At 44.6% G+C, this 24664-nt stretch overlaps 1 protein-coding gene and 1 long non-coding RNA gene across 3 annotated transcripts in view; one reads left to right on the plus strand and one right to left on the minus strand.

Moving 5' to 3' along the window:
- The window catches only part of LOC140408952 (uncharacterized), a 241605-nt gene that overhangs the window by 45419 nt on the left and 171522 nt on the right, over positions 1-24664 (minus strand). Inside the window, exons 28-31 of the mRNA XM_072496904.1 lie at positions 22858-22967; positions 21164-21323; positions 20785-20894; positions 16936-17095 (exon numbers count right to left, since the gene is read on the minus strand). Coding sequence (XP_072353005.1) covers positions 16936-17095; positions 20785-20894; positions 21164-21323; positions 22858-22967 — 540 coding nt within the window. The remainder of the gene's footprint in view (positions 1-16935; positions 17096-20784; positions 20895-21163; positions 21324-22857; positions 22968-24664) is intronic.
- LOC140408955 (uncharacterized) lies at positions 1416-21331 on the plus strand. 2 transcript variants are annotated; one of them, XR_011940246.1, is made up of 3 exons: positions 1416-1496; positions 16694-16758; positions 18189-18844. It is a non-coding gene; the product is annotated as an uncharacterized lncRNA (long non-coding RNA). The 2 variants fall into 2 exon arrangements; XR_011940247.1 differs by lacking the exons at positions 1416-1496; positions 18189-18844 and adding exons at positions 6838-7052; positions 21206-21331.

A 24664-nucleotide genomic window follows, 5' to 3' on the forward strand; every position in this document is an offset into this window, starting at 1 on the left:
GAGGGTGGGGGGATCAGTCCAGGAGAGTGGGGGGGAGATCAGTTCAGGAGAGGGGGGGAGATCAGTCCAAGAGAGGGGGGGGGGGAGATCAGTCCCGGAGTTGGGCGGGGGGGAGATAGTCCAGGAGGAGGTGGTGGGGGGCAGTCCAGGAGGGGGGAAGGGGTCAGTCCAGTAGCGAGAGAGGGGGTCAGTCTGGGAGGGAGGAAAGGGGTCATTCCGAGACGGAGAGAGGGTCGGTCCGGGAGGGTGGCGGAGTCAGTCCAGGAAGGAGAGAAATCAGTCCGGGAGGGGGTTCAGTCTGGGAGGGAGATACTGAGTGCAGGAAAGGGGTCTGTCTGAGAGGGAAGGAAGGTCAGTTTGGAAGGGAGGGAGATGGGGGCAGTCAAGAGGGGATCAGTCCAGGAGGGAGGTCCGTCTGGGAGGGAGGGGGTTGAGTCGAGGAAGGAAGGGAGAAAGGCTTGTCAGTCCGGGAAGGAGGGATGTAAGAAGGGTGATCAGTTCAGGAGGGATGGAAGTCTGGCGGGAAGGGAGGGAGGTCAGTCTGGGATAAGGGATGGGGGTCAGTCTGGGAGGGAGGGAGGGGGGGGGTCAGTGTGGGAGGGAGGGTGGGGGGGGCAGTCTGGGAGAGGGGGTGAGTTTAGCCCGGGAAAGAAGGAGGAGAGTCAGCCTGAGTGGGGGATAGTCCAATTGGGTTTTCAGTCCAGTAAGGTGTTCAGTCCAGTAGGTGGGGTCAGTCCAGGAGTGGGGTCAGTCTGGAGGGGAGGTCAATCTGGTAAGAGGGTCTGTTCAGTAGGGGAGGCACTGTCCAGGAGAGGGGTCAGCAAAGTATTGGAGGGGTCATTCCGGAAGGGGGGGTCTGTCCAGTATGGTAGGGGTCAGTCCTGGAGAGGGTCAGTCTAGTACGGAGATCAGCTCAGTAAGAGGATCAGTTCAGTCAAGCGGCCAGTCTATTAGGAGGTATCATTCCGGAAGGGGGTCAGTCCGATCAAGGGTGGGGGGGCTGTCTGGGAGGGAGCTCAGTCCGGAAGGGGGTCAGTCCGGTCGGGCGTGCTCAGTCCAGGGGGTGGGTCAGTCCGGTCAGGGAGTCAGTCCAGTAAAGGGGTCAGTCCGGGAGAGAGGTCAGTCCGGTAAGGGGATCAGTCTGGTAAGGAGGTCAGTCTAGTAGGGGGGGTCGGTCTGGAATGGAGGTCAGTCTGGGAGGGACCTCCCTCCTGGACTGATCCCCTCTTGACTGCCCCCCCTCTCCCTCCCTTCCAAACTGACCCTCCTCCTTTGTTCCCGGTCAATCCTATTCCGTTCTTAAATTTGCATGTGTACATGTATCTAGTTTAAATGGAATTATAGACCCATTTATATGAAGTAGTACAGTCCACTCTTTAATACTTTTGGAAAGCTGCTATATCAGCTTATTCTCACAGTGCAGAGCATTGACCCCAGTAATCACATCGACCATGAAAGTATCTTTCAGTGCATATCGGGATGAATCATCAATATCAGTTAAGACTTTTTTTCTGTTCCTTCACTCTGTATACTCTGAATCTTCCTATAATTGTTGTAAGATTTTTAAAAGATATTTGCTTCTGAAGCTGCTGTGAAACGTCACTGTGCTGCAAAGTGATTGTATTTGCAACATTTGGAACATTGTTTGCCTTTTGTTGGACAGTTTTTTTTACTGTGGGCATGCCACAACGTGTGCATGTCATCACGCTTGTGACATCACTCTGAAAATGGCTGCCAGCCATTGTACGCAGTTTTCTGACCTGCACCATAGCATTAATGGCGTCGGCCATGTTTGTGCCTTTCTCGTTTGCCCTGAACTCTGCATATTCGAAGGATACTTGTTCACTGGCTTTGCACATATTAATCGCTTCATCTAGCGGCAAAAGCAGTCGTCTCAGCACTTTTCCTCGCAAATGTTAATCATTAATTCCAAAGACAATTTGATCGCGAAGCATTGAATCAGCAATGGATGACAAGTTACACAGCTGCGCTCTTAATTTTAAAGCAGTAATAAAAGAATCTACCGACTCCCCTTTCAGCTGCAGCCTTTTCCTAAACATGCAGTGCTCGTATATCTCGTTCACCTGCTTTTTGCAGTGAGCATCAAATTTTTTTCAGTGCCATGTTATACTGTTTTTATCCTCATCTTCTGAAAATTTGAATGAGTTAAACAACTCTAAAGCCCGCGGTCCAGCCAGATTAAGAAGAAGCGCAATATTTCTCTGATTGGAAACATTTTCTAGCGCGGAGGCAGATAAGAACACTTCAAACTGTTGTTTGAAAAATTCCCAACTTTGACACAGTATACCGGACGATCTGAAGTGATCAGGTTTCTTCAGACCTTCCATCGTACGATCTGTTGTTTGTGCAGATTTTTTACTCGGTGTAGCGGCGTGGCTGTTTTTCTGAATTGGCTTAAAGCTAATTCCTTATTTTTTAGAAAATACTCCAGGTACCATGTGGTGTTCTTTGTGCTTTGTGTTGATCAGATCCTAGGATGGTTGGCGTAGTGTTCACAAAGACCACAACTAGCTTTTATATTAAACAGAGCTAAAGATTTATTTGCACTACTTAACTGAATTTAACTCTTACTTCTATATGATAAACAACTGACAAAAATCATACAATCTACACTCATCTGCCACTAATCTCTACACTAATACAATAACTATGATATACTCTCACTCACACTGGGCTGGATTCCCTGCTCCACGATGCCGAAATCACGTTCGGCGACAGGGCAGAGAATCCGTTTTGACGGCAATATCGGGAGTGGAGACAGTTTTTGTATTCTCCGCCCCCTAAAAAACAGCATACCCTAGGTAAAAGCAGCACCGGTTAGCCATGGCCTGAGGTCCGCTCCGTGATGCTCCATCCCCGACCGGCCGAATTCCCAACGGCTGGGCTATGTGTGCTCACACCGTCCGGGAACCTCGCATGGCGGCTGCGGGCTCAGTCCAGTGCCGCCACAGTCGGGGTAGAGCCGATCCGCGGGCAGGGGGGGCTTCATTCGGGGCTGGGGGCACTGTTGGCGGGCGGTTTGGGGTGCGCGAATGGCCGAAGGGGGGCACTACTTTTGCGGTCCAGGTCCGCCGGCTGAGTCCGCCATGAAGCACGGCGCGGCCGCTGCATGCCGTCGCCGAGCGCAGGCACGGCCACGGAACTGGAAGTGCTCAGGGCCATATCAGCAGCTGGAGCTGCGAGCCCTATGCTGCCTTCCTGCTAGCCCCCAGCAAAATGGTGAATCAGTGGCCATTTTGCACCAGTTTTCCTGGCGTGAAAGAGCACCGTTTTCACGCTGGCGTGGGGACATATTCTCCAAAACAGAGAATCCAGCCCACTATCTTTCCTACAGTCTGTTCTCCAGCTGTCTCCTCTACCCTCTCCCAAAAGCCTCAGCATTGATGCTTTTTCTAGTTCTGTATCTAGCTCCCTCTAGTGGTTGATTCGGATATAATATTAACCCTTACAGTTAATAATAATAATATAATAAGCACTTATTGTCACAAGTAGGCTTCAATGAAGTTACTGTGAAAAATCCCTAGTCGCCACATTCCGGCGCCTGTTCGGGGAGGCTGTTACGGGAATTGAACCCACGCTGCTGGTCTTGTTCTGCATTACAAGCCAGCTGTTTAGCTCACTGTGCCAAACCAGCCCCTCTGTACAAACCTCCGGAGGACATTCATTTTAACTGTCTGAACCCTGCCCCCCAAGGACAGGGGGAGATTATCCCACTTCTGCAAGTCAGATTTAACCCCAATCACCAGACTTGCATAATTTAGTTCATGAAGCAAGGCCCAATCGTGGGCCACCCAGATTCCCAGATAACTCTTCCCTTCTATCCCCCCAGCAACTACTCACCAGCAACACCAGTGTAGGGGCAAGCAGTCCACCTCAAGGATGGAATCCACCAACCTCTAACCCTCCTAACCCTCACCAGGTGTGCCTTGTCAGGGATTAGCTTCCCCTTAATGAGCACCTTAAGGCCTCCCACAACATAGACGTTGAGATTGACTCCCTCTTATTCAACGTATTGTACTCCCCAATGGCGGAGGACATGCACTTTCAAATCCCTTTGTCTGAACGCCCTGACCAATCTCTACGGCAGGACTTGAGAAGGATCCGGCTCTAACACCAGATCCACAAAATGTTGGGTATGATCTAAGATAATAATTGCCAAGTACCCAGCTCTCTTCATCCCAGGAAGAAGAGACCTATCCACCACAAAAAAAGTAAATCTGAGAATAAACCTGATGGACATGAGATAAAAATAACAAAAATTTTCATCACTCGAATGCAGAAACCACCACGGATCTGCTCCCGCCCCTCGCCATCTGCTCCATAAAAGCCAATAATACCTTTGCCACCCCAGGTGGAATCAGAGACTTACGTCTAGATTGATGCACCTGAGGGTCTAGAATTTAAGTCCCCCAAAAAATTAGCTGGTGTGAGTCCAAGTCAGGAATAGAAGCCAGTCGCTCATTAGTAAAAGCCATATCATTCCAATTTGAAGCATGCACATTAACTCGGACTATCGAGGTGCCCGCCAAAAACCCACTGATAATCACATACCTCCAGTTCGGATCTGCCAAGACTTTAGCAGCCGAAAAGGAAAATCTTTTGTTCATAAAAATCCCAGGCCCTACCATCGAAACCCAAGTGGAATATCTGTTCCACCCATCCCTTCCGTAACCTTGTCTGGTCCCCAACCCGCAAATGGGTCTCCTGCAGAAACACCCAAACTTTTCAGGTCAGCAAATATCCTCGACTTTTTTACTGGGCCGTTCAACTTGCCCTTACATTCAAAGTGACCAGCCGAATTGGGGGCTTTCCACCCTAACTCAACCATTTTCACCAAACGGGGTAATCCAGCAACTACTTAAAGAGTACAGGCATCGGGCCCACCCAGGATGGCCGCCAAATCCTCCTTCAAGTCAACACAAAGAACACCGTCAGAAAATAATCCCTGTCCCCCCCCCCCCCCCCCCCCCCACACCCCTGCCTCCCACCAATACCACGTCTAAATAAAGCATTAAACAGCAAAAAGGCAAATGAAAACCCTTGGCCCCTACCTCAACTACCCTTATCCACAAACAAAACAAAAATCCTAAGCTCATTATCTAAAACAACAATAAAATAATGAGCCGCAGTTATCCCCACCACGTTGCTCCCGTTAGCTAACTCTTCAGCTAGCAGGGTGGCCCTTGCCCGGAGTAAAGACAAATAAGTAGCCTTAACAACCAGCCCCCTTCCCACATCCAACTTTAATAATCAAAGAAAACACACCCATCCTAGACAAGAACAAGAAAATAAAACTTGTATGAAAAAGCCGAGCAAGTCCCCATAATCACATGCCCTTCCCAATGATAGAAAGACCTCATAAAAATTGCAATTAACTCCCCCCCCCCACCCCATGCTTCCGAATAAGAGCCTCAGCCTCCTCCGGTACATCAAAATAATAGTCTTTCGTATTGATGGTGTAGTCCTACCTCAGGACTGGTTCCTTCTCTTGATAACTGTGGAATCTCAAGATGATTCCCCCGTGGTGGCTTGCCAGTATGGGGCTTCTGCCTGAGTGACCAGTGTGCTCAATCCAACTCGAGAGGAGACATCCCCCGCCATCTTCCCAAACATCTTCGAGATGCAGCTCATCAGATTTGTGCCCTCCACTCCTTCTGGCAGCACCATGATTCTAAGACTCTATTACCTAGATCGATTCTCCAGCCCGTCCATCTTGGCCCTCCGAGCTTTATTGATACAGGTTATTATTGCCATCTCAGCTTCCAAGCGGACAATCTGATTGCTCTGCTTCAAGAAAGCCACCTCCATACCCTGAATCACAGCGCCATGCGCGTCTACCACCTCATCAATCTTCGCCATGCTGGCCAAATGGGAGCTAGGGGACTTCGATTGGTTTGTGGAGGGCCTCGAAAACTGCGCACCACTGTTTCCGAAATTCCGCTGCCAAGATGCCGATAAGAATCTCGGTCACCAATGGTGTGGCCAGAGTTGCGGTACTAGCCTCTGCCATTTTCTCAGCAGAAGAGCCGCGAGAGGCTTCTGAATCTTTCAACGAATCTGTACTTGCTGGTTTCCTCGCCCTGTACTTTCTGGGCATTTCTCTTGTGTGGGAACCTTATCCCATCAAATTAGTTACGTTTTAACCCAAACACCTTTCAAAAAACTGGGTGAAAAGAGCTACAAATAAAGTATCCTGGTGAGAGCCACCTCATGTGCAACAGCTCCTGCCACAGGAAGTCTCCTTAAATAATTACTCTGCAGTTAGAAGTGATTTTTTTTCTCTCAAACTCTTTACGCGTAACTATCAGAATAAAACTGGCAGATCCACCCAAAGTTCGCGATTTAACTTGCTTCTGGCGGATAGTTCCCAGCCAGAGCGATTGTCCAGAGGAAGTTAGATCTAAGAATTGCTTCTACGCTTTCCTCAGTATGTGCTGCTCTGCATCGTACCCTGATTCCTCACCCATCTAGGTTCTGTGGTATCTATCACTGCCAAGTTTAGCATTCTTTCTAAGGTAAGTCATGTTCTGCCCTCAATTAAAGTCATATCAAAGAGATTGCCAACTCAATTGCGGGAAAAAACCTTGAATGGAACTGAGAAACATTGCAATTAGTTGTCTCATTTATGTTAAGTATCCATTAATTGACACTGATATGTAAAAGGACTTCAGGTAGCCTCTGTCAGGTGATGTATAGTGAGAGTTTTGTGCAAAGGCTGTTGGAAGGAAATAAATGTGTGTTTGTGAAAAAGGAACAGAACTTTAGACTCTTCATATCACAGCTACTAAAACATCTAACAATTGGTTGCAGAGGATGGTTGCTGTGTAAATATGAAGGGCTGAAAGATACAACTTTTCCAGATCAAACCAAGGAGTGAGTGAGAAAAAAAAAGGGATATATGGCTGAACCGAGGATAAAGGTGGCTGGATATGACTATCCTCCCTTATTTTCTGAAAGGGAATCGTACGATCAATGGAGAAGTGCAGTAGTTATGTGGACTAAAGTAACTGCTTTGGGAAAGAGAAAACAAGGTATGGAATTGGCTCTTTCTTTACCATATGGCAGTAAAATCCGAAACAAAGTGCTTTCTGAGCTGGAATTGGAAGAGTTAGACTCAGAAGAAGGTCTAGAGACTTTATTACATTATATGGATACGATTTATAAGAAAGATGACTTGTTAAGTGCGTATGAAGCATGGTCGGATTTTGATAAGTTCAGGAAAATGGAGGATATCTCCATGGAAGACTATATAATGGAATTTGGCAGACTATATAAAAGGCTGCAGAAACACAATCTGGAATTTCCACAGCCTGTGTTGGCCTTTAAATTACTTGACTGTGCTAGAGTGAGCAACATGGATAGGCTCCTGGTTTTGACAGGAGTTCAGTTTACTGATAAGGATACCTTATTCGAGCAGATGACAAAAGCTTTACAAAGGTTTCTGGAGAAACATTCGATTCCGACGGCTCTGATAACCCAAATAGGTCAGCCTGCAATAAGGCAGAATATGGAAGATACACTACTAACAGGGTGGCGAAATCGTATGGCTACGAACAGGGCTCAAGACTATAGAAGGAGACCGAGACAAGGAAATTATGAAGACAGAAACCCAGTTAGAACCTACAATAGGAAGATGAACCCCAGAAATGCACGGGGCATGATAAATCGATGTTTTCGATGTGACTCTCAATACCATTATGTTTTCAACTGTCCAACTCGTTATGATAGAGTGTTTGAAGCGACACATGACACGGAAGAGTAATAAGAGGAAAAAGATAGTGACCAGAAAGAAGGCATTGTCCTATTGACAAGCAGTTTTACGCCGGTAATGAGGGTGTTGGTTGCAGAATCCTTCAACTGTGCTGTATTGGACAGTGGCTGCACATCTACTGTGTGTGGAATTGACTGGTTAAAATGTTACCTGGACTCTTTGAATGCTGAAAATCGTAACAAGGTTAAGGAATTTGAAAGTTCCACAAGTTTCAGGTTTGGGGGTGATAATACTCTGAAGTCGCTGAAAAGAGTGGTGATCCCTTGCAATATTGCCAGAGTGAATAATTTCATTAGCACGGATGTTGAATCAAGTGAGATACCTTTGCTTCTGAGCAGACCATCGATGGAGAAAGCACACATGAAACTGGATATGGAACAGGATAAGGCAACAGTTTTTGGAAAGACGGTGGGCTTACAATTTACACAGTCAGGACACTATTGTATTATTCCATTACTGACAAATTATATTTCAAGTAGAGTGGCAGTTGAAAATGGGACGTTGGCTGATAAAAAGCTTGTGGTATTAAAACTGCATAGGCAATTTGCACATCTGTCTCCTTGGAGGCTGGAAAATGTATTAAAGGATGCAGGGGTAAGGGATGACGACTATATTAAACTGATAGAACAGGTTAGTGAAGTTTGTAGGAAGTACAGAAGGACACCAGCACGACCGATAGTAACCCTACCTTTGGCCAGGGATTTTAACAACGTTGTGGCCATGGACCTTAAGATCTGGGATAAAGCAAATAATATATTTATTTTGCATTTTGTTGATTTAGCAACCAGATTTAGTCAATCAACAATTGTACAAAGTAAAGATAAGAGAGTAATTCTGGATCAAATCGTGGAAAAATGGATAGGGACAGGAATGGGTCCACCGGCAAAATTCCTTACGGACACTGGGGGCGAATTTGCTAATGATGAGTTTAGGGATATGTGTGAAAACATGAATATCAGAGTTATGAATACGGCTGCAGAAAGCCCATTTAGTAATGGTGTCTGTGAAAGAAATCATGCTGTCATCGATGACATGCTTCGAAAAATTTTGGCAGATCGACCAAATTGCAAGCTAAATTCAGCCTTAGCATGGGCAGTACATGCAAAGAATTCATTGCAGATGGTTGGGGGCTATAGTCCTTATCAATTAGTGTTTGGTAGAAATCCTAAAATTCCGTCCATTTTGGATGACCAGCCTCCAGCTTGGGAGGGGACTACAATTAGCTCTGGTTTTGCTGAACATTTAAATGCATTACATCACAGTAGAAAAGCTTTTTTGGAAGCAGAAGTCTCTGAAAGAATTCGCAGAGCTTTAAGACATAATGTACGGCCATCAGATGCCGTTTCTCAGCAAGGAGGCATGGTATACTATAAGAGAGACAATTCTAATGAATGGAAAGGCCCAGGGCAGATCATAGGCATAGATGGCAAAACAATTATTTTGCAACATGGTAATCAAACTGTTAGGGTACATTCATCAAGGATAATAGGTACAGATTACAAATTTTCAAACTTAGACAGGAACCAGAGTCATCTGGTATGCATGTGTTACAGAACTATGAGGACCAATTAACTGATATAGACAGGGTTTCTGTGGAGGAACACAACACTTCTGATGAATTAGAACAGGCCATTTTTCTGAAAGGGCAACTGCCAAAAGTTGGTACAAAAGTGACATACTTGCCTGAAGGGTCTAGTCAATGGAAGGATGCAACTGTTATTAGTAGAGCAGGGAAGGCCACTGGAAAGTATAAACATTGGTTGAATGTACAGCATTCAGGGGAAGGAGTCAAGACACTGGATTGGGAAAACGAAGTTCAAAAATGGAGGGCACAGAAACGCAGTGCCAGTTCAGATAGTACATCGGATAGTGAACAGGTCCGCAGGAAAAGGTCAAGAACTATTGAAAGGACATCCCACAGCAGAAGGGAAAGATCAAGCAGTAGCAATACAGAACGAGATACGATGCAGGAGAGGGGGCGTAGTTTATCAAGACTTCGGAACATGAGTAAGACTACGAATACTAATAGGAGTAGAAGCCCACATGCACGTGAGATTTTGGCTTCAAATAAATTAGATGAAAAAGTTATCAAAGAAGCTAAACAGCAAGAATTGCATAGTTGGAGTGAATTGGGGGTATACACGGAAGTACTGGATAGGGGACAAAGAGCTCTATCCCACAGATGGATTTGCACGGAAAAGGTTCTTCCGGATGGAACTTAGAAGGCAAAGGCCAGGTTTGTGGCAAGGGGATTTGAAGAAAACTTAGAAGATCAGGATTTAAGGGTAGATTCACCTACAGCAGGAAAGGTTATTTTAAAGATCTTCTTGGCTCTATTAGCCACAAAGGCATGGAAATGCAAATCTATAGATATACAAGCTGCCCTTTTGCAGGGGCATCAGCTCCAGAGAGACATTTTTCTCCGTCCTCCTAAAGAAGCAACTAACACAGAGGGGTACTGTGGAAGTTGAACAAATGTGATTATGGATTAAATGATGCATCTAGAGTCTGGTATTTTTCGGTAAGGTCAGTTTTGTTAAAAGAACAAAGAACAAAGAACAAAGAAATGTACAGCACAGGAACAGGCCCTTCGGCCCTCCAAGCCCGTGCCGACCATACTGCCCGACTAAACTACAATCTTCTACACTTCCTGGGTCCGTATCCTTCTATTCCCATCCTATTCATATATTTGTCAAGATGCCCCTTAAATGTCCCTATCGTCCCTGCCTCCACTACCTCCTCCGGTAGTGAGTTCCAGGCACCCACTACCCTCTGCGTAAAAAACTTGCCTCGTACATCTACTCTAAACTTTGCCCCTCTCACCTTAAACCTATGCCCCCTAGTAATTGACCCCTCTACCCTGGGGAAAAGCCTCTGACTATCCACTCTGTCTATGCCCCTCATAATTTTGTATACCTCTATCAGGTCGCCCCTCAACCTCCTTCGTTCCAGTGAGAACAAACCGAGTTTATTCAATCGCTCCTCATAGCTTATGCCCTCCATACCAGGCAACATTCTGGTAAATCTCTTCTGCACCCTCTCTAAAGCCTCCACATCCTTCTGGTAGTGTGGCGACCAGAATTGAACACTATACTCCAAGTGTGGCCTAACTAAGGTTCTATACAGCTGCAACATGACTTGCCAATTCTTATACTCAATGCCCCGGCCAATGAAGGCAAGCATGCCGTATGCCTTCTTGACTACCTTCTCCACCTGTGTAGCCCCTTTCAGTGATCTGTGGACCTGTACTCCTAGATCTCTTTGACTTTCAATACTCTTGAGGGTTCTACCATTCACTGTATATTCCCTACCTGCATTAGCCCTTCCAAAATGCATTACCTCACATTTGTCCAGGTTAAACTCCATCTGCCATCTCTCCGCCCAAGTCTCCAGACAATCTAAATCCTGCTGTATCCTCAGACAGTCCTCATCGCTATCCGCAATTCCACCAACCTTTGTGTCGTCTAAAGTTAGGCTGTTGCCAGTTGAAAGCAGATCCTGCAATGTTTTACTGGCACTATAAAGGAAATCTTTCTGGCATTTTTATGATGCATGTCGATGATTTTTTGTGGGGTGGGACTAGTGATTTTGAAGCTATTGTAATCTATGTTTTGAGGAAAGAATTCAGGGTTGGAAGTCAGGCTTCCGGTGCATTTAAATATATTGGACTGGAAATTGGACAGACTAAGTTAGGGGCAACTTTACATCAGCAATCTTATTTGGAAAGCATGAGCCCAATAACAATTAGTCGTGGCCGAGTTTCATAAAAAGAGGCAATGGTTTCAAAGATAGAAAAAGAGCAACTGCGAAGATTAATTGGGCAAATGAACTGGTTAGGTAGACAGACTAGACCGGACTTGAGTTTTGATGTCTTAGAGTTGAGTACAAAAATGAATGATCCCAAAGTGGACGACATAATAAGAGCACATAAAGCGTTGGCCAAACTAAAAATGCAGGAGGTGTTTTGAAGTTCCCGGTGTTAGGTGACCTTAGGCACTTGAAACTCATAGTTTATAGTGATGCGTCCTACGCAAATTTATGTGATGGGGTTTCAAGCGCAGGAGGTTTTATAATTTTCCTTTTGGGGAACAATGGTAAATGTTGCCCGCTTGTGTGGGAATCAAAGAAAATAAGGAGAGTGGTAAAAAGCACTTTGGCTGCTGAGACGTTAAGCCTTGTAGAGGCGGTGGATATGGCCTTTTATATAAGTATGATATTGATAGAAATTTGGGGATTAGGGGATTTGGGTAATATACCTATTGACTGTCGCATTGACAATAAATCCCTGTGGGAAAATGTGCACTCTACAAAAAGTGTCAATGCAAAGAGGTTACGGATAGACATCGCAAGTTTGAAGCAGATGTTGGACAGAGGGGAAATAACAAAAATTAAATTAACAGGAGCTATCAACTGTCAGACTGTTTTACAAAAAGAGGGGCAAGTTCACAGAAACTTTTGGATATTGTTAATGAAGGGCGCTTGTTTCTGTGACTGTTTTTTTTTCTTTATCGTCCAAACAAAAAAAAGGGGGGAAATCATGTGTGTGTTTTTGAGTTTCTTGAAATTTTGTTTTCACCTAATTTTTTTTTCTCCAAGGGGACACTGTTAAGTAATGGGTTAAAAGACATTGCAATTAGTTGTCTCATTTATGTTAAGTATCCATTAATTGACACTGATATGTAAAGGGGCTTCAGGTGGCCTCTGGCAGATGATGTATAGTGAGAGTTTTGTGCAAAGGCTGTTGGAAGGAAATAAATGTGTGTTTGTGAAAAAGGAACAGAACTTTAGACTCTTCATATCACAGCTACTAAAACGTCTAACAACTTCCAGGCCACAATCCTACCTTTGCAATATCCTCACCCATCTCACCAGTTAGCCAGTATTAGTGTGTGCACCAGTAGCAATTGGTTTACCAACATCATTGCTGCCCATCCTCAAGGGCTCAGGCCACTGTTCCATTATCACTAATAAGTTGAGTATGCTAGATTGCATTAGCAATTTTATTCAATGTAATTTCTCAAATCAGTCATACAGAAGTAAATCTGAGAGATTACATTATGTGGCACCTAAGTATGAGATTGAGCATCACAGCACCACAGATGTCAGTCTTCAGCCAATTCACTGCATGCGGCTTTAAGAAGCGACTGTATACGTTGGATATAGAATAGGTTACAGGCCCTGACAGCACCCTACCTGAAAACTGACGAATTATGCTCCAGGGCTAGAAACGTCCCCTAGCCAAGCTTTTCCAGTGCAGCTACAACACTGGTTTCAAACCAACAATGTAAAAATTGCCCAGATAGGTCCAGTCCACAAAAAGCACCACAAATCCAATCCAGTCCTGGTCTACTCTCAATCACCAGCAACATATTTTATTGACAGTGTGATGAGGTGGCACTTAATCACCAAAAAACCTCCTCACTGATGCTCAGTTTTGAATCCACCAAGGCCATTCAGCTCTTTCATTCCCTCACTCTACAGTATAAATATCTCCCACTTTCTATGCCATTTAGCTTTGACAAAGGGTCAAACATTAGCTCTTTTCTCTCCTTACAGATGCTGCCAGACCTGCTGAGATTTTCCAGCATTTTCTCTTTTGTTTTCAGATTCCAGCATCTGCAGTAATTTGCTTTTATTCACTCATCTCCAGACCTCATTACAGCCTTGGTCCAAACAGACAAAAGGAGCTGAATTTAAGAGGTGCAGTGAGCAATACTGCTGTTCACATCAAGACAACATTTGGTCAAATGTGGCATCAATAATCCCACACAACAAAGAACAAAAAAAACAAAGAATAATACAGCACAGGAACAAGCCCTTCGGCCCTCCAAGCCTGTACCAGTCATGATATTAGCCTTTGCCAAAACCCTCAGTACTTCCTTTTGCCATATCCCTCTATACCTATTCTATCCATGTATTTGTCGAGATGATTTTGAACGCTGTTAATGTATCTGCTTCCACAACCTCCCCTGGCAGCGCATTCCAGGCACTCACCACCCTCTGTGTAAAAAACCTGCCTTGCACATCTCCTCTACACTTTGCCCCACGGAACTTAAACCTATACCCCCTGGTGAATGATCCCTCCACCCTGGGAAAGAGTGTCTGCCAATCCATTCTATCCATGCCCCTCATAATCTTGTAGACCTCGATCAGGTCGCCCCTCAATTTCTGACTTTCTAATGAAAACAGTCCGAGTCTATTCAGCCTCTCCACATAGCTAACACAAACGTTAATGGAATTCAGGAGAAATCTCTCCACTGATTTAAGTCATACCTGACACAAAAGCAGTTGTGGTTTTTACAGGCCTATCAACATATTTATATGACATCGCTGCAGGAGTTCCTCAGGATAGTATCCTAGGTCTAATCCTCTTCAGCTACTTCATCAATGACCTTCCTTCCATCATAAGGTCAAAAGTAGGGATGTTCACTGATGATGGCACAGTTGTTTCCTGTGAATGGGAGGAAACGGCCAGTCATGCAAACCAAGCCGGCATGGCTGGGAGTCTTAGAATCAGTCAGAGCGTGAGTGTCATCATTAGAACATAGATACAATGCCGCAAGAGGAACAGTACAGCATGAGCTACATGATGACGAAAGCAATCATTGAGCAAACAATTAGGTTACTGAAGATGCGATTGAGGTGCCTGGACAGATCTGGGGGGTGGACCTTTAGTATACATTACTTGAAGCTGCAGGAGGAGAGAGATACACACTGCTCAGCATTCTTCAACAAGGAGGAGGGGAAAGAGGAGGATACGCAAGGAGTGGTGTAACATTTTCAGCGGCCAATTCCTGCACACTGAATTTCCCCACATTCTATCAGACTCAGGTAATGTCAGTAGCCTTTGTCTGTCCAAGAGGCTGGGCTGGATTGAGTTATCACCAGCTCAGAGCGCCCCCATGCCCACTGCATGTGGTGATTCATCTGAGTGTTTATAACAATGGCAATGTTGTGATATCTATGTAAATTCCAATGAATCAGGTTCCTTATTGAACTCTTCTTTGTTGTATCATCTACAACATTGCCTCCCAGATTTCAAACGGATGTTAGTCTTCAGGAGAATGGAGAAGTTTTTGAATGCGATGAGAGGATAGATGACTGCGGAAATTATTTGTGTTGGTGGTAGGTGGTGGAGGGATGGCAGTGCAATGGTTAGCATTGTTGTGCCATATGGCTTCACGCACTTAGGTTATCTGAACTGCACGTAAGACCACCATAGGCTTCGCTGCTTCTCTAGCAGCCAAGCCCTCTGGCCACAACAGTATCCTCCTCTTTCCCCTCCTCCTTGCTGAAGAATGCTGAGCAGTGTGTATCTCTCTCCTCCTGCAGCTTCAAGTAGTGTATACTAAAGGTCCACCCCCCAGATCTGTCCAGGCACCTCAATCGCATCTTCAGTAACCTAATTGTTTGCTCAATGATTGCTTTCATCATCATGTAGCTCATGCTGCACTGTTCCTCTGCGTTACGGTTGAGCTCCTGCAGGTGTCATGAACCAGGTCCTCAGAGGAACCATCCAATCATTCTATAAAGGCACAAAAAACTATGTGAGATGTGACCGTGGCAGAATGAAGACATTAGTACAGCTTCCAGGATATCTTGCACATGAAAATCTTCTATTGTAACATTGGAATCCCTTCTGATTGATCAGTGCTCCCAGTTGATCAGATGGCACCGTGATTGCCACATGTGTGCAGACAATGACTCCTTTATCTGCAGGAATCCAGCTACTGCATTAATGCAAACGCCCTTTGCGTCTGACTGGGCTCAAAGTTGATATAAGGGGCAAACAAGACATTAGTCACTTGGGAGATACACTTGTGGGCCGTGGATCGTGAATTGTTGGAGATGTCACCAGCATATCTCTGGGAGGAGATTGAATGATAGAAATTCGGGGTGTGGTGACCATGATGGCAATGTATGCTGACCTGGCCCTTTTGAAAGGAGGTCTTGTTCCAGAAAACTGCAGATGTCAGCAATGACCTGCCACAGATGCTGAAGCCTCCTGTGGCACTTGTTGAGAGAGCCAATCCTCTGCCTACATACCTGTGTTTAGGGCCTCGCCGCCTTCAAACCAGAACTCTGTGTCCATTCCCTCTGTGGAGTGACTGCAGGAAAAGCAGCTTCATTAATGTTAGTGTTGCCCCTGGTGTCGCTGTACACATTGTATGGCTGTTCCACTTACTCCTCAGAGGCCCTAAATAAAGTTGCTCCCATGTTGCAGTGAAGGCTCACAGCAGGGACATGCAGATCAAATCGGACAAAGTCCAAGATAGATGAAATGGCTGCCACAAAGAGCAGTGAAAGCTGAGTCTCAGAACAAGTGCTGTCCACATAGACCTTTCACATAGGCAGGGTAATTGCCTTTTCAGTTTCAGTCTTTAAAGGCGTTACAAGCCGCCAGCTTCATTGATCAATCACTCCCTGCTCTACGTTCGCCTTGATGACCCTGGTAAAATTCACACAGCTCAGGTGAACCTGTGACTAAGCTGTTAAAGCCAGAATCCTGGGTTAGAGGTACAATTAATTGCATGTTTAAATAACTGACCCAGCAGCTTGATGGGGATTTCCCACACAAGCTGCAGTAAAGGGCTCAAGTGAGCAGGATAATAACAGATTTCCAACACACCAGAACTTTTCATGGATTGAACCAACTCCCCTCTCCCCACCTGCTGGCTTTTAAAGCAGACCAAGGCAGGCCAGCAGCGCGGGTTCAATTCCCGCACCAGCCTCCCCGAACAGGCACTGGAATGTGGCGACTCGGGGCTTTTCACAGTAAATTAATTTGAAGCGTACTTGTGACCATAAGCGATTTTCATTTCATTTCATTTTCATTTCATTTCAATTGGTGCCCCTTGGCAGTTACATTTCTGCTCATTATCTCAAACTCTCTCTTTACAGGTATTTCCTGACCTGCACCTATTTCGCCAACCGTCTCACCTCCCAGCCCATCCGCGAAAGAGTTGGTAAGATTTAACTGATGAACTCTGTTTCCCTCCACAGGTGCTGCCTGACCTGCTGAGTATTTCCAGCAATTTTTGTTTCTATTTCAGATTTGCGGCATCTGCAGAATTTTGCTTTAATATTATAGCTCACTTGGTCAAAGCAAAACTTTGATTTGAGTTTTTCAAACAAAGACTTACCTCCTGGAGTCCTTTTTCCATTTGTTTTTTATGTATGTAAAAAACAAGCAATTGGGATAGTATGTGCAGATCAGTTGGCATGTCTCCACACTGGGAGCCAGTACGCTAGTCATATCATTTCCGGTAAAATCAACATCATGTAAAAGTGCCTTCTTGCAAACTATAAATAAGATAACATGAAAAAGACTTGAATGCACTGCAGAAATTCTACAACCTTTTAAATGTCCACACAGGAAGAGCTGTGGATGAAAGTTTCTTCTGTGTGCTCTGTATAACGAACAAACCATTTATAAAGGATCATTTAGACCCAAAAAGATATCTCGGTCTCTCTTCACAGACCTGTTGAGTTTATCCAGCAATTTTTGGTTTTTCATTTCACTTTCCCAGCATCCGCAGCACTTTGTTTTCATTTATTAAGAGCAGCTTTACTATTTCATTACATATACTGGAGAGGAAAGTTTCTTCCTATTCTGCATATTTTTTAAGTATTTGGTCAGTCTGCAGTTCTGTGGGTTTCCAGCAATAGTGATTGTGTGGCTGCAGTGTGATTTTGTGGCTGCAGGGTGATTTTGTGGCTGCAGTGTGATTTTGTGGCTGCAGGGTGATTTTGTGGCTGCAGTGTGATTTTGTGGCTGCAGGGTGATTTTGTGGCTGCAGTGTGATTTTGTGGCTGCAGTGTGATTTTGTGGCTGCAGTGTGATTTTGTGGCTGCAGGGTGATTTTGTAGCTGCAATGTGATTTTGTGGCTATCAATGAAGTCTAACTCCCCATTCCCAATGTATGAGTCTAGTCAGCGAAGCCTTCATTTTTTTTTGTCTTTTGTGTTATTATTGTCAGAATAGCACACAGCAGGTTTTAGACAGATTAAATGAACCACTTACACGCAATTTTACTGTCAGATCATTGTTATGACTTCAGGTATGTGTTTGATGGACCTAAAAAACAGACTAGTAGTGGAAGATGAAAAGTCAACGCATGTCAAAATTAAAAGGATAGTGACATTAAAGTGTTCTTAATAAGTGTACTCTGAACAATGGAACATTGGAAACTGCTATGCAGATTTGAAATGCTTGAAAATACATAATAAAATAGCTGATCACTTGGGCTTACTTTTGATCTCTCAAAAATACACAGGGATACAAGTCCATCCTTTATGCCTCCAGTTATCATAAAACATACCTCTTTGATTAAGCTTTCTCAAATCTGCCCTATTAAATCTTTACATGCTGTGGTTTCACATTTTGTTTGTGTAGGCATCTAAGATGGCCACCTGCAAAGGACCATGGGAATTATGTCCAACTCAGACAGATACAGAACCTATGTGTATCTGAAACAGGTAACCAGGCCTGATCGAATCCCCCTCTCGTTTACATTTTAATGGCTCATTTCCCAGGACAATAGAACTCCAATCAAGCAACCGATACAGCCACAGACTGATCGGCGCCACTCCCCTTACTCAGAAAGCACAACTGCCAAGGTCAATGACCGCAAGTCCCGCCCAGCCACCAAGGCACCCACCCCTTTATTGGCCGAAATCGAAGACAGTGATCAGAGCCCTGTCGAACTATTGGGTCCAAGGTTAAGGACCGGCCCAAAGAACGCAAAATCCCAAAGGGATAAAAGAGTGCAAGCCATGTGTTCTGTCTGTTTTGGATCCGGTCTGTGCCAGCCCAATTGCAGCAGGAACAGCCAGCTAGGTTCAAGGCCAATGATTGCTACCTGACAGCTGAGCCCAGCAGAGACAGAGCCACTTTCTTTGAACCAGCCAAGTGAAATCCAGATAAAGGCCTTATCCATTTGCACAGTGCCGGTTGCCCTGAAGTTAAGTATAGGTTATTGTAACTGATAGGTGTAGTTTAACTCGTAGTAGCTATTGTGTTTGCATGTGACATAACCCTTGTGTATGTAAATAAACCATCTTTTGCACTAACTAACTTGTTGTGTGGTCATTTGATCGATATAAGGGAAAGCTTGTGGTTCACCAACATTATTAATAGAGCAACATTTGATAATGCTCCTTCCTGTGAAGTACCTTGGGATGTTTTGTTATGTTAAAGGCACTATATAAGTACAAGTTGATGTTGTTGCCCTGATTATAAATGGAGGTGAACAAAAACATAGAACATAGAAAAATACAGCACAGAACAAGACCTTCGGCCCACAATGTTGTGCCGAACCTTTGTCCCAGATTAATCATAGATTATCATAGAATTTACAGTGCAGAAGGAGGCCATTCGGCCCATCGAGTCTGCACCAGCTCTTGGAAAGAGCACCCTACCCAAGATCAACACCTCCACCCTATCCCCATAACCCAGTAACCCCACCCAACACTAAGGGCAATTTTGGACACTAAGGGCAATTTATCATGGCCAATCCACCTAACCTGCATATCTTTGGACTGTGGGAGGAAACCGGAGCACCCGGAAGAAACCCACGGACACACGGGGAGGATGGGCAGACTCCACAAAGACAGTGACCCAAGCCAGAATCGAACCTGGAGCTGTGAAGCAATTGTGCTATCCACAATGCTACCGTGCTGCCCTTAAGAACAAATTAATCTACACTATATCATTCTACCGTGATCCATGTACCTATCCAATAGCTGCTTGAAGGTCCCTAATGTTTCCGACTCAACTACTTCCACAGGCAGTGCATTCCATGCCCCCACTACTCTTTGGGTAAAGAACCTACCTCTGACATCCCCCCTATATCTTCCACCATTCACCTTAAATTTATGTCCCCTTGTAATGGTTTGTTCCACCTGGGGAAAAAGTCTCTGACTGTCTATTCTATCTATTCCCCTGATCATCTTATAAACCTCTATCAAGTCGCCCCTAATCCTTCTCCGTTCTAATGAGAATAGGCCTAGCACCCTCAACCTTTCCTCGTAAGACCTACTCTCCATTCCAGGCAACATCCTGGTAAATCTCCGTTGCACCTTTTCCAAAGCTTCCACATCCTTCCTAAAATGAGGCGACCAGAACTGTACACAGTACTCCAAATGTGGCCTTACCAAGGTTTTGTACAGCTGCATCATCACCTTACGGCTCTTAAAATTCTGCTTTAAGTGTCAGCAGTCTAACAGTAGTCATTGTAGTCAAACCAAATCATCTACTTGCCCAGCTCTAACACTTCCAGCCAGGCTCACTGAACAACGAGCCCTGGATAAGTATAACACATTTACAACCATCTCAAATCAAACTCAGCACTTACACTTGACATGACATCACCCGGAGGACTCACAAGCAAATTTCAATCGGTGGCACAGTGGCACAGTGGTTAGCACTGCTGCCTCACAGCACCAGGGACCCGGGTTCAATTCTGGTCTTGGATGACCATCTATGAGGAGTCTGCACGCTCTCCCCATGTCTGCGTGGGTTTCGTCTGGGTGCTCCGGTTTCCTCCCACAGTCCAAAGATGAGCAGGTTAGGTGGATTGGCCATGCTAAATTACCCCTTCGTGTCCAAAGGTTGGGTAGAGATACAGGTATAGTGTGGAGGAGTGGGCCTCGATGGAGTACTCTTTTGAAGGGTCAGTGCAGACCCGATGGGCCGAATGGCCTCCTTCTGCACTATATGGATTCTACGATAAAGATGGCGACTTCTCAATCTCTAACTTCTCCAAAGACCATCTTTAATTACTTACATAAATAATGCAAACGCTCTACTTGCCCAATATTTCTGAAAAGTCCAATCTACCAAATATTAATTTAATGAATAAAATTGAAGGCCAGTTGAGTTCATTCAGCTGTTCCAAATAAGCCTTTTTATACACATCGATACTATTTAAAATCAACTCAGACTGATTTATGTATATGTACATCAAAGATTGAATAAATCACTCCTTTACCTGAAGCAATTAATCCACACCCCTTTAAGGAAAATCCAGATATAACATCATCAAGAATATTAATTCTCGGTGGAATTCCTTTTTCACTCTTTTTCAGGTAGCAGATCTGCCTAAAGTGGGCAAAATGAACACGCCTAAACATTCCTTTGTTCCGGCAATCCAACTAAACAAAGATACAACTTCACATTTATAAAGATACTTTCAGCTCATTATACTTCTGCCTTTGTATCTTTCTGCTAAATCTATAAAGTTGCATATTGCTGTATGCATTGTGGTTCTAGGCTGAATGTGATCATGTGAAATACAAATGCAGGATTATGATCAGGGATCATCAAGTTTGAAGTTGCTTAGATTTAGATTTATAAATGTATGAACATACCGCTGAATAACATTCTGATATTCTTGTGTTACATATGTGAAGAACTGGCAATGACGATCCTCTGTACACTCCTTTTGACAATCCTGGTGATTTTCCGCATCAACTGTGCGAAAGTCATTCCCCAGAAAATCCAATCCTTCATAAACACTGGAAGAACAAGCTGTGAAGTTATTTTAAAATGAGTTTGAATATACTCTGTAAAACCCTCAGTTTATGTCTATAGTAATTTGTTACAAAAACGTTATTAATAAAAGAAACAAATAAATCTGCAAAGCAATCAAGTTTCTAAAAGTTAAAGCTGAATAATGTTCCCATTCTGGTACTATTTCCAATAGTATTCCAATTTAATTGGAATGATTCAGTACATGGGTTCAACTAAACTGACCTGTAGGTTATTCATACAGTTGATGACAATAAGGTTTGCAATAACTGGTAAAATTGGGTGTCCGGACAAATTATATTTAAATTAATAAATTAGAGTCTTGCTCTTGTTAACTGAGTTTCTCGCCACCCTCTTGTTACTGGTTATAAATGGAGGATTTATCTATTAAATAATCCTCACAACAGCTTGTATTTCTGTCTATAAAAAGCTTACTTCTTGTTGGCAGTTTATCTCATCATAAAGTTCACTGCTAACTAGAACAGGAACTGTTTATGTAAACCTGTCACATATTAATTACACACATGCATCAGTGACGATCCTGGAGAGATTTTGATTTTTGTGTCTCGGCTCCTCAGAAGGTGACTCCAGTAAAGCAGGGGTAGAAGGGAGGTTAGCATTGAAGGCAGATAGCATCTTAACCCATGACTGTTTATGCCTCCAGCAGGTATCTCCATTGGATATGGGCTGCTCAAGTAAAAAGGAATCACCCCCACCTCTGCCCATCCACATCAGGTCGCAGGATACCCACCACGTGTTGCGGCCCCTGCCCACCATTGGTTAAATACCAGTGCTGTCCAGATAAGGCCCTTAAACAGGAGTGGAAAGTGAGTGAGGGTGCAGTATCTTAAATTTGGGCCTGTGTGTTGGGGATTTATGATGGATGGGTGATGGGGATAAGTGTATTGAGCAGTGTGTAAGGTTGTTCGTGCGGATGGGAGTAGATAGTCTTTGAAAATGCCTTTGCTGACCTTGGACATCTTGCTGGTTTTCTGCATGGTCCTTGGAGCCATAATCTGGGCAGTTTTCTCTCTGTTCATTTGTTGCAATCATCTTCTGAGATCGTTCCTTGAGGGCACCTGACTACTCATGAAAGAATGAAATACGACCGCTCTCCTCCTGCGCCCCCCACGATAAAGGAGCTCCCATGAACCCAGCTCCTATTTCAGAAAGTGTCAGTACAGACAGTTAGCAACAATTTCCTTCCACTGAGTGAACCTTCTCTTTAAGAGGGGCTGACTGTCTTTAAGGGGAGCATGTTTGCTGCTCGATATGCACACTGCTTTGTCCCCTGCCCAGTGCTCAGCTACCTGGCTGCATAGGTCTTGCTCGTCCCAACACAGCAATCATTTAGCTGAGGAGACAGTGTAAAATTTGAATGCTGCCTGGTTTAATGGGAACAGTCATGGAGAGATCACTAATTGTAGCCCCATCCTGAAAAATGGGTGCCAACATACTTTGATTTGTTGAGGTAGTCTTAAATAACAATATGCAAATAAAGAAACTAAATGTGACTTTTAATTTGCTCACTTACGATTTATTAGGTTCTTGCACAATTTGAGGGAATATCCAGACACAACATTCCGTAACTGTGTTTTTCTTGATGGTTTTCCAGTTCCAGATTCCTTTAAGTAACAGTAAAATCTGGAAAATGTTTAGTTTTAAATATTAATGTGAATCAATTGACAGTCGTATTTTAGCCAAATAAACATGCGACAATAGAACTTAATTGTGGACATAATCCGGGATTTTCCAGCCCCGCCCATCGGGGTTTTCCACTTGCGGAGGCAGCTCACCATTGGCTGCCTGTGGGATCTTCTTGCCTTAAATGGCGTGCAGCCACCAGGAGACCCACCATGGAGAGTCACCTTCAGCAGGACCGGAAGTTCTTGCCAGCAGGGAGGGGCCGGAAAATCCTGCCCCTCGTCTTATAAAAAGCATGATTTTGTTTTCCCCAGTGCACAGAAGAAACTCTCTCCTTAATCAGTAGTGCTCTATAGGTGGCATTAATATGTTGAAGTACATATAGGGCGTCATTCTCCGACCCCCCGCCGGGTTGGAGAATCGGCGGGGGCTGCCGTGAATCCCGCCCCCGCCGGTTGCCGAAGTCTCCCGGGGATGTCATTTCCGCGCCAGCTGGCGGGGCAACAAAGGCCGTTTCCGCCAGCTGGCAGGGTAGAAATCCCTCCGGCGTCGGCCTAGCCCCTCAATGTTGGGGCTCGGCCCCCAAAGATGCGTAGCATTCCGCACCTTTGGGGCGGCGCGATGCCCGTCTGATTGGCGCCGTTTTGGGCGCCAGTCGGCGGACATCGCGCCGTTTCGGGAGAATTTCGCCCATAGTGTGTCAATAATGTGCAATGCAGGAATGAGTGCTATCTTATTTAATAAACTGAATTTTGTTTTCTTTATTCTTTCATGGCACGGGAGCATCATTAGCTAGGCCGGCATTTGTTGCGCATTTGGTGGCTTTCTGGGCCATTTCAGAAGGCAATTAAGGGTCACTGCTGTGGGTCACAGCTAAGAATGGTGGATTTCCTTCCCAAAACACATCAATGAACCAGATAGGTTTTGGGACAAGCAATAGTAGTTTCACAGTCACCATTACTGAGGCTAGTTTTATATTCCAGACTTACTAACTGATTCAAATTCCACCAGCCACCATGGTGGGATTTCAATCTCGGTCTCTGGATTACTAATCAAAGGATATTACCACTACACTACTATCTCCCCTCATACAACATGATGTCCAAATACATGATATAAGAAGATTTATTGTTGTGTACTCCTCAGTAGGGATGGATTTTTAAGCAATCAATTCCACTTAAGAAAGAAACAATGTAGCCAACGTGTATCACAAAACTGACCCAAAGTCAGGCTCGTCATCAAACATCTTACATTAAACATGAGAAATACTAAAGGAAAATCATTGCAAGGCTCTGGAGAAAAGCAGGAGAGTGGGATTAATTAGATAGCTCTACTAAAGAACCAGCACAGGCATAATGGACCAAATAATTTTCTTCTGTGTTGTACGATTCTCTGCTCAAAATTTAATGCCCACCCCAAAACGACTTTGATTCAGGCGGGAGGGTTCTCCACAGCCAATTGAAGCTCTTAAGTTAATGCCCACGTAATGGCTCATCCCACCGCCACTGGTGGGCAGGGGCTGCCTATTGCAAGTGGAAAGCACAAAAAGCAAACCCTTTTGGGGTTGCTTATGGGCTTGTTCATGCCTTGATCAAAGGCACTCAGTGCCTGATCAATGAGTTCGACACTAGGTGGGGGTTTGCTGCTGAGAGCTGCAACCTCTGCCCTTGACTCCCAATCCTCTCCCGCCTATGACC

This window comes from Scyliorhinus torazame, chromosome 3 (assembly GCF_047496885.1).
Source record: "Scyliorhinus torazame isolate Kashiwa2021f chromosome 3, sScyTor2.1, whole genome shotgun sequence".
Taxonomy (NCBI): domain Eukaryota; kingdom Metazoa; phylum Chordata; class Chondrichthyes; order Carcharhiniformes; family Scyliorhinidae; genus Scyliorhinus; species Scyliorhinus torazame.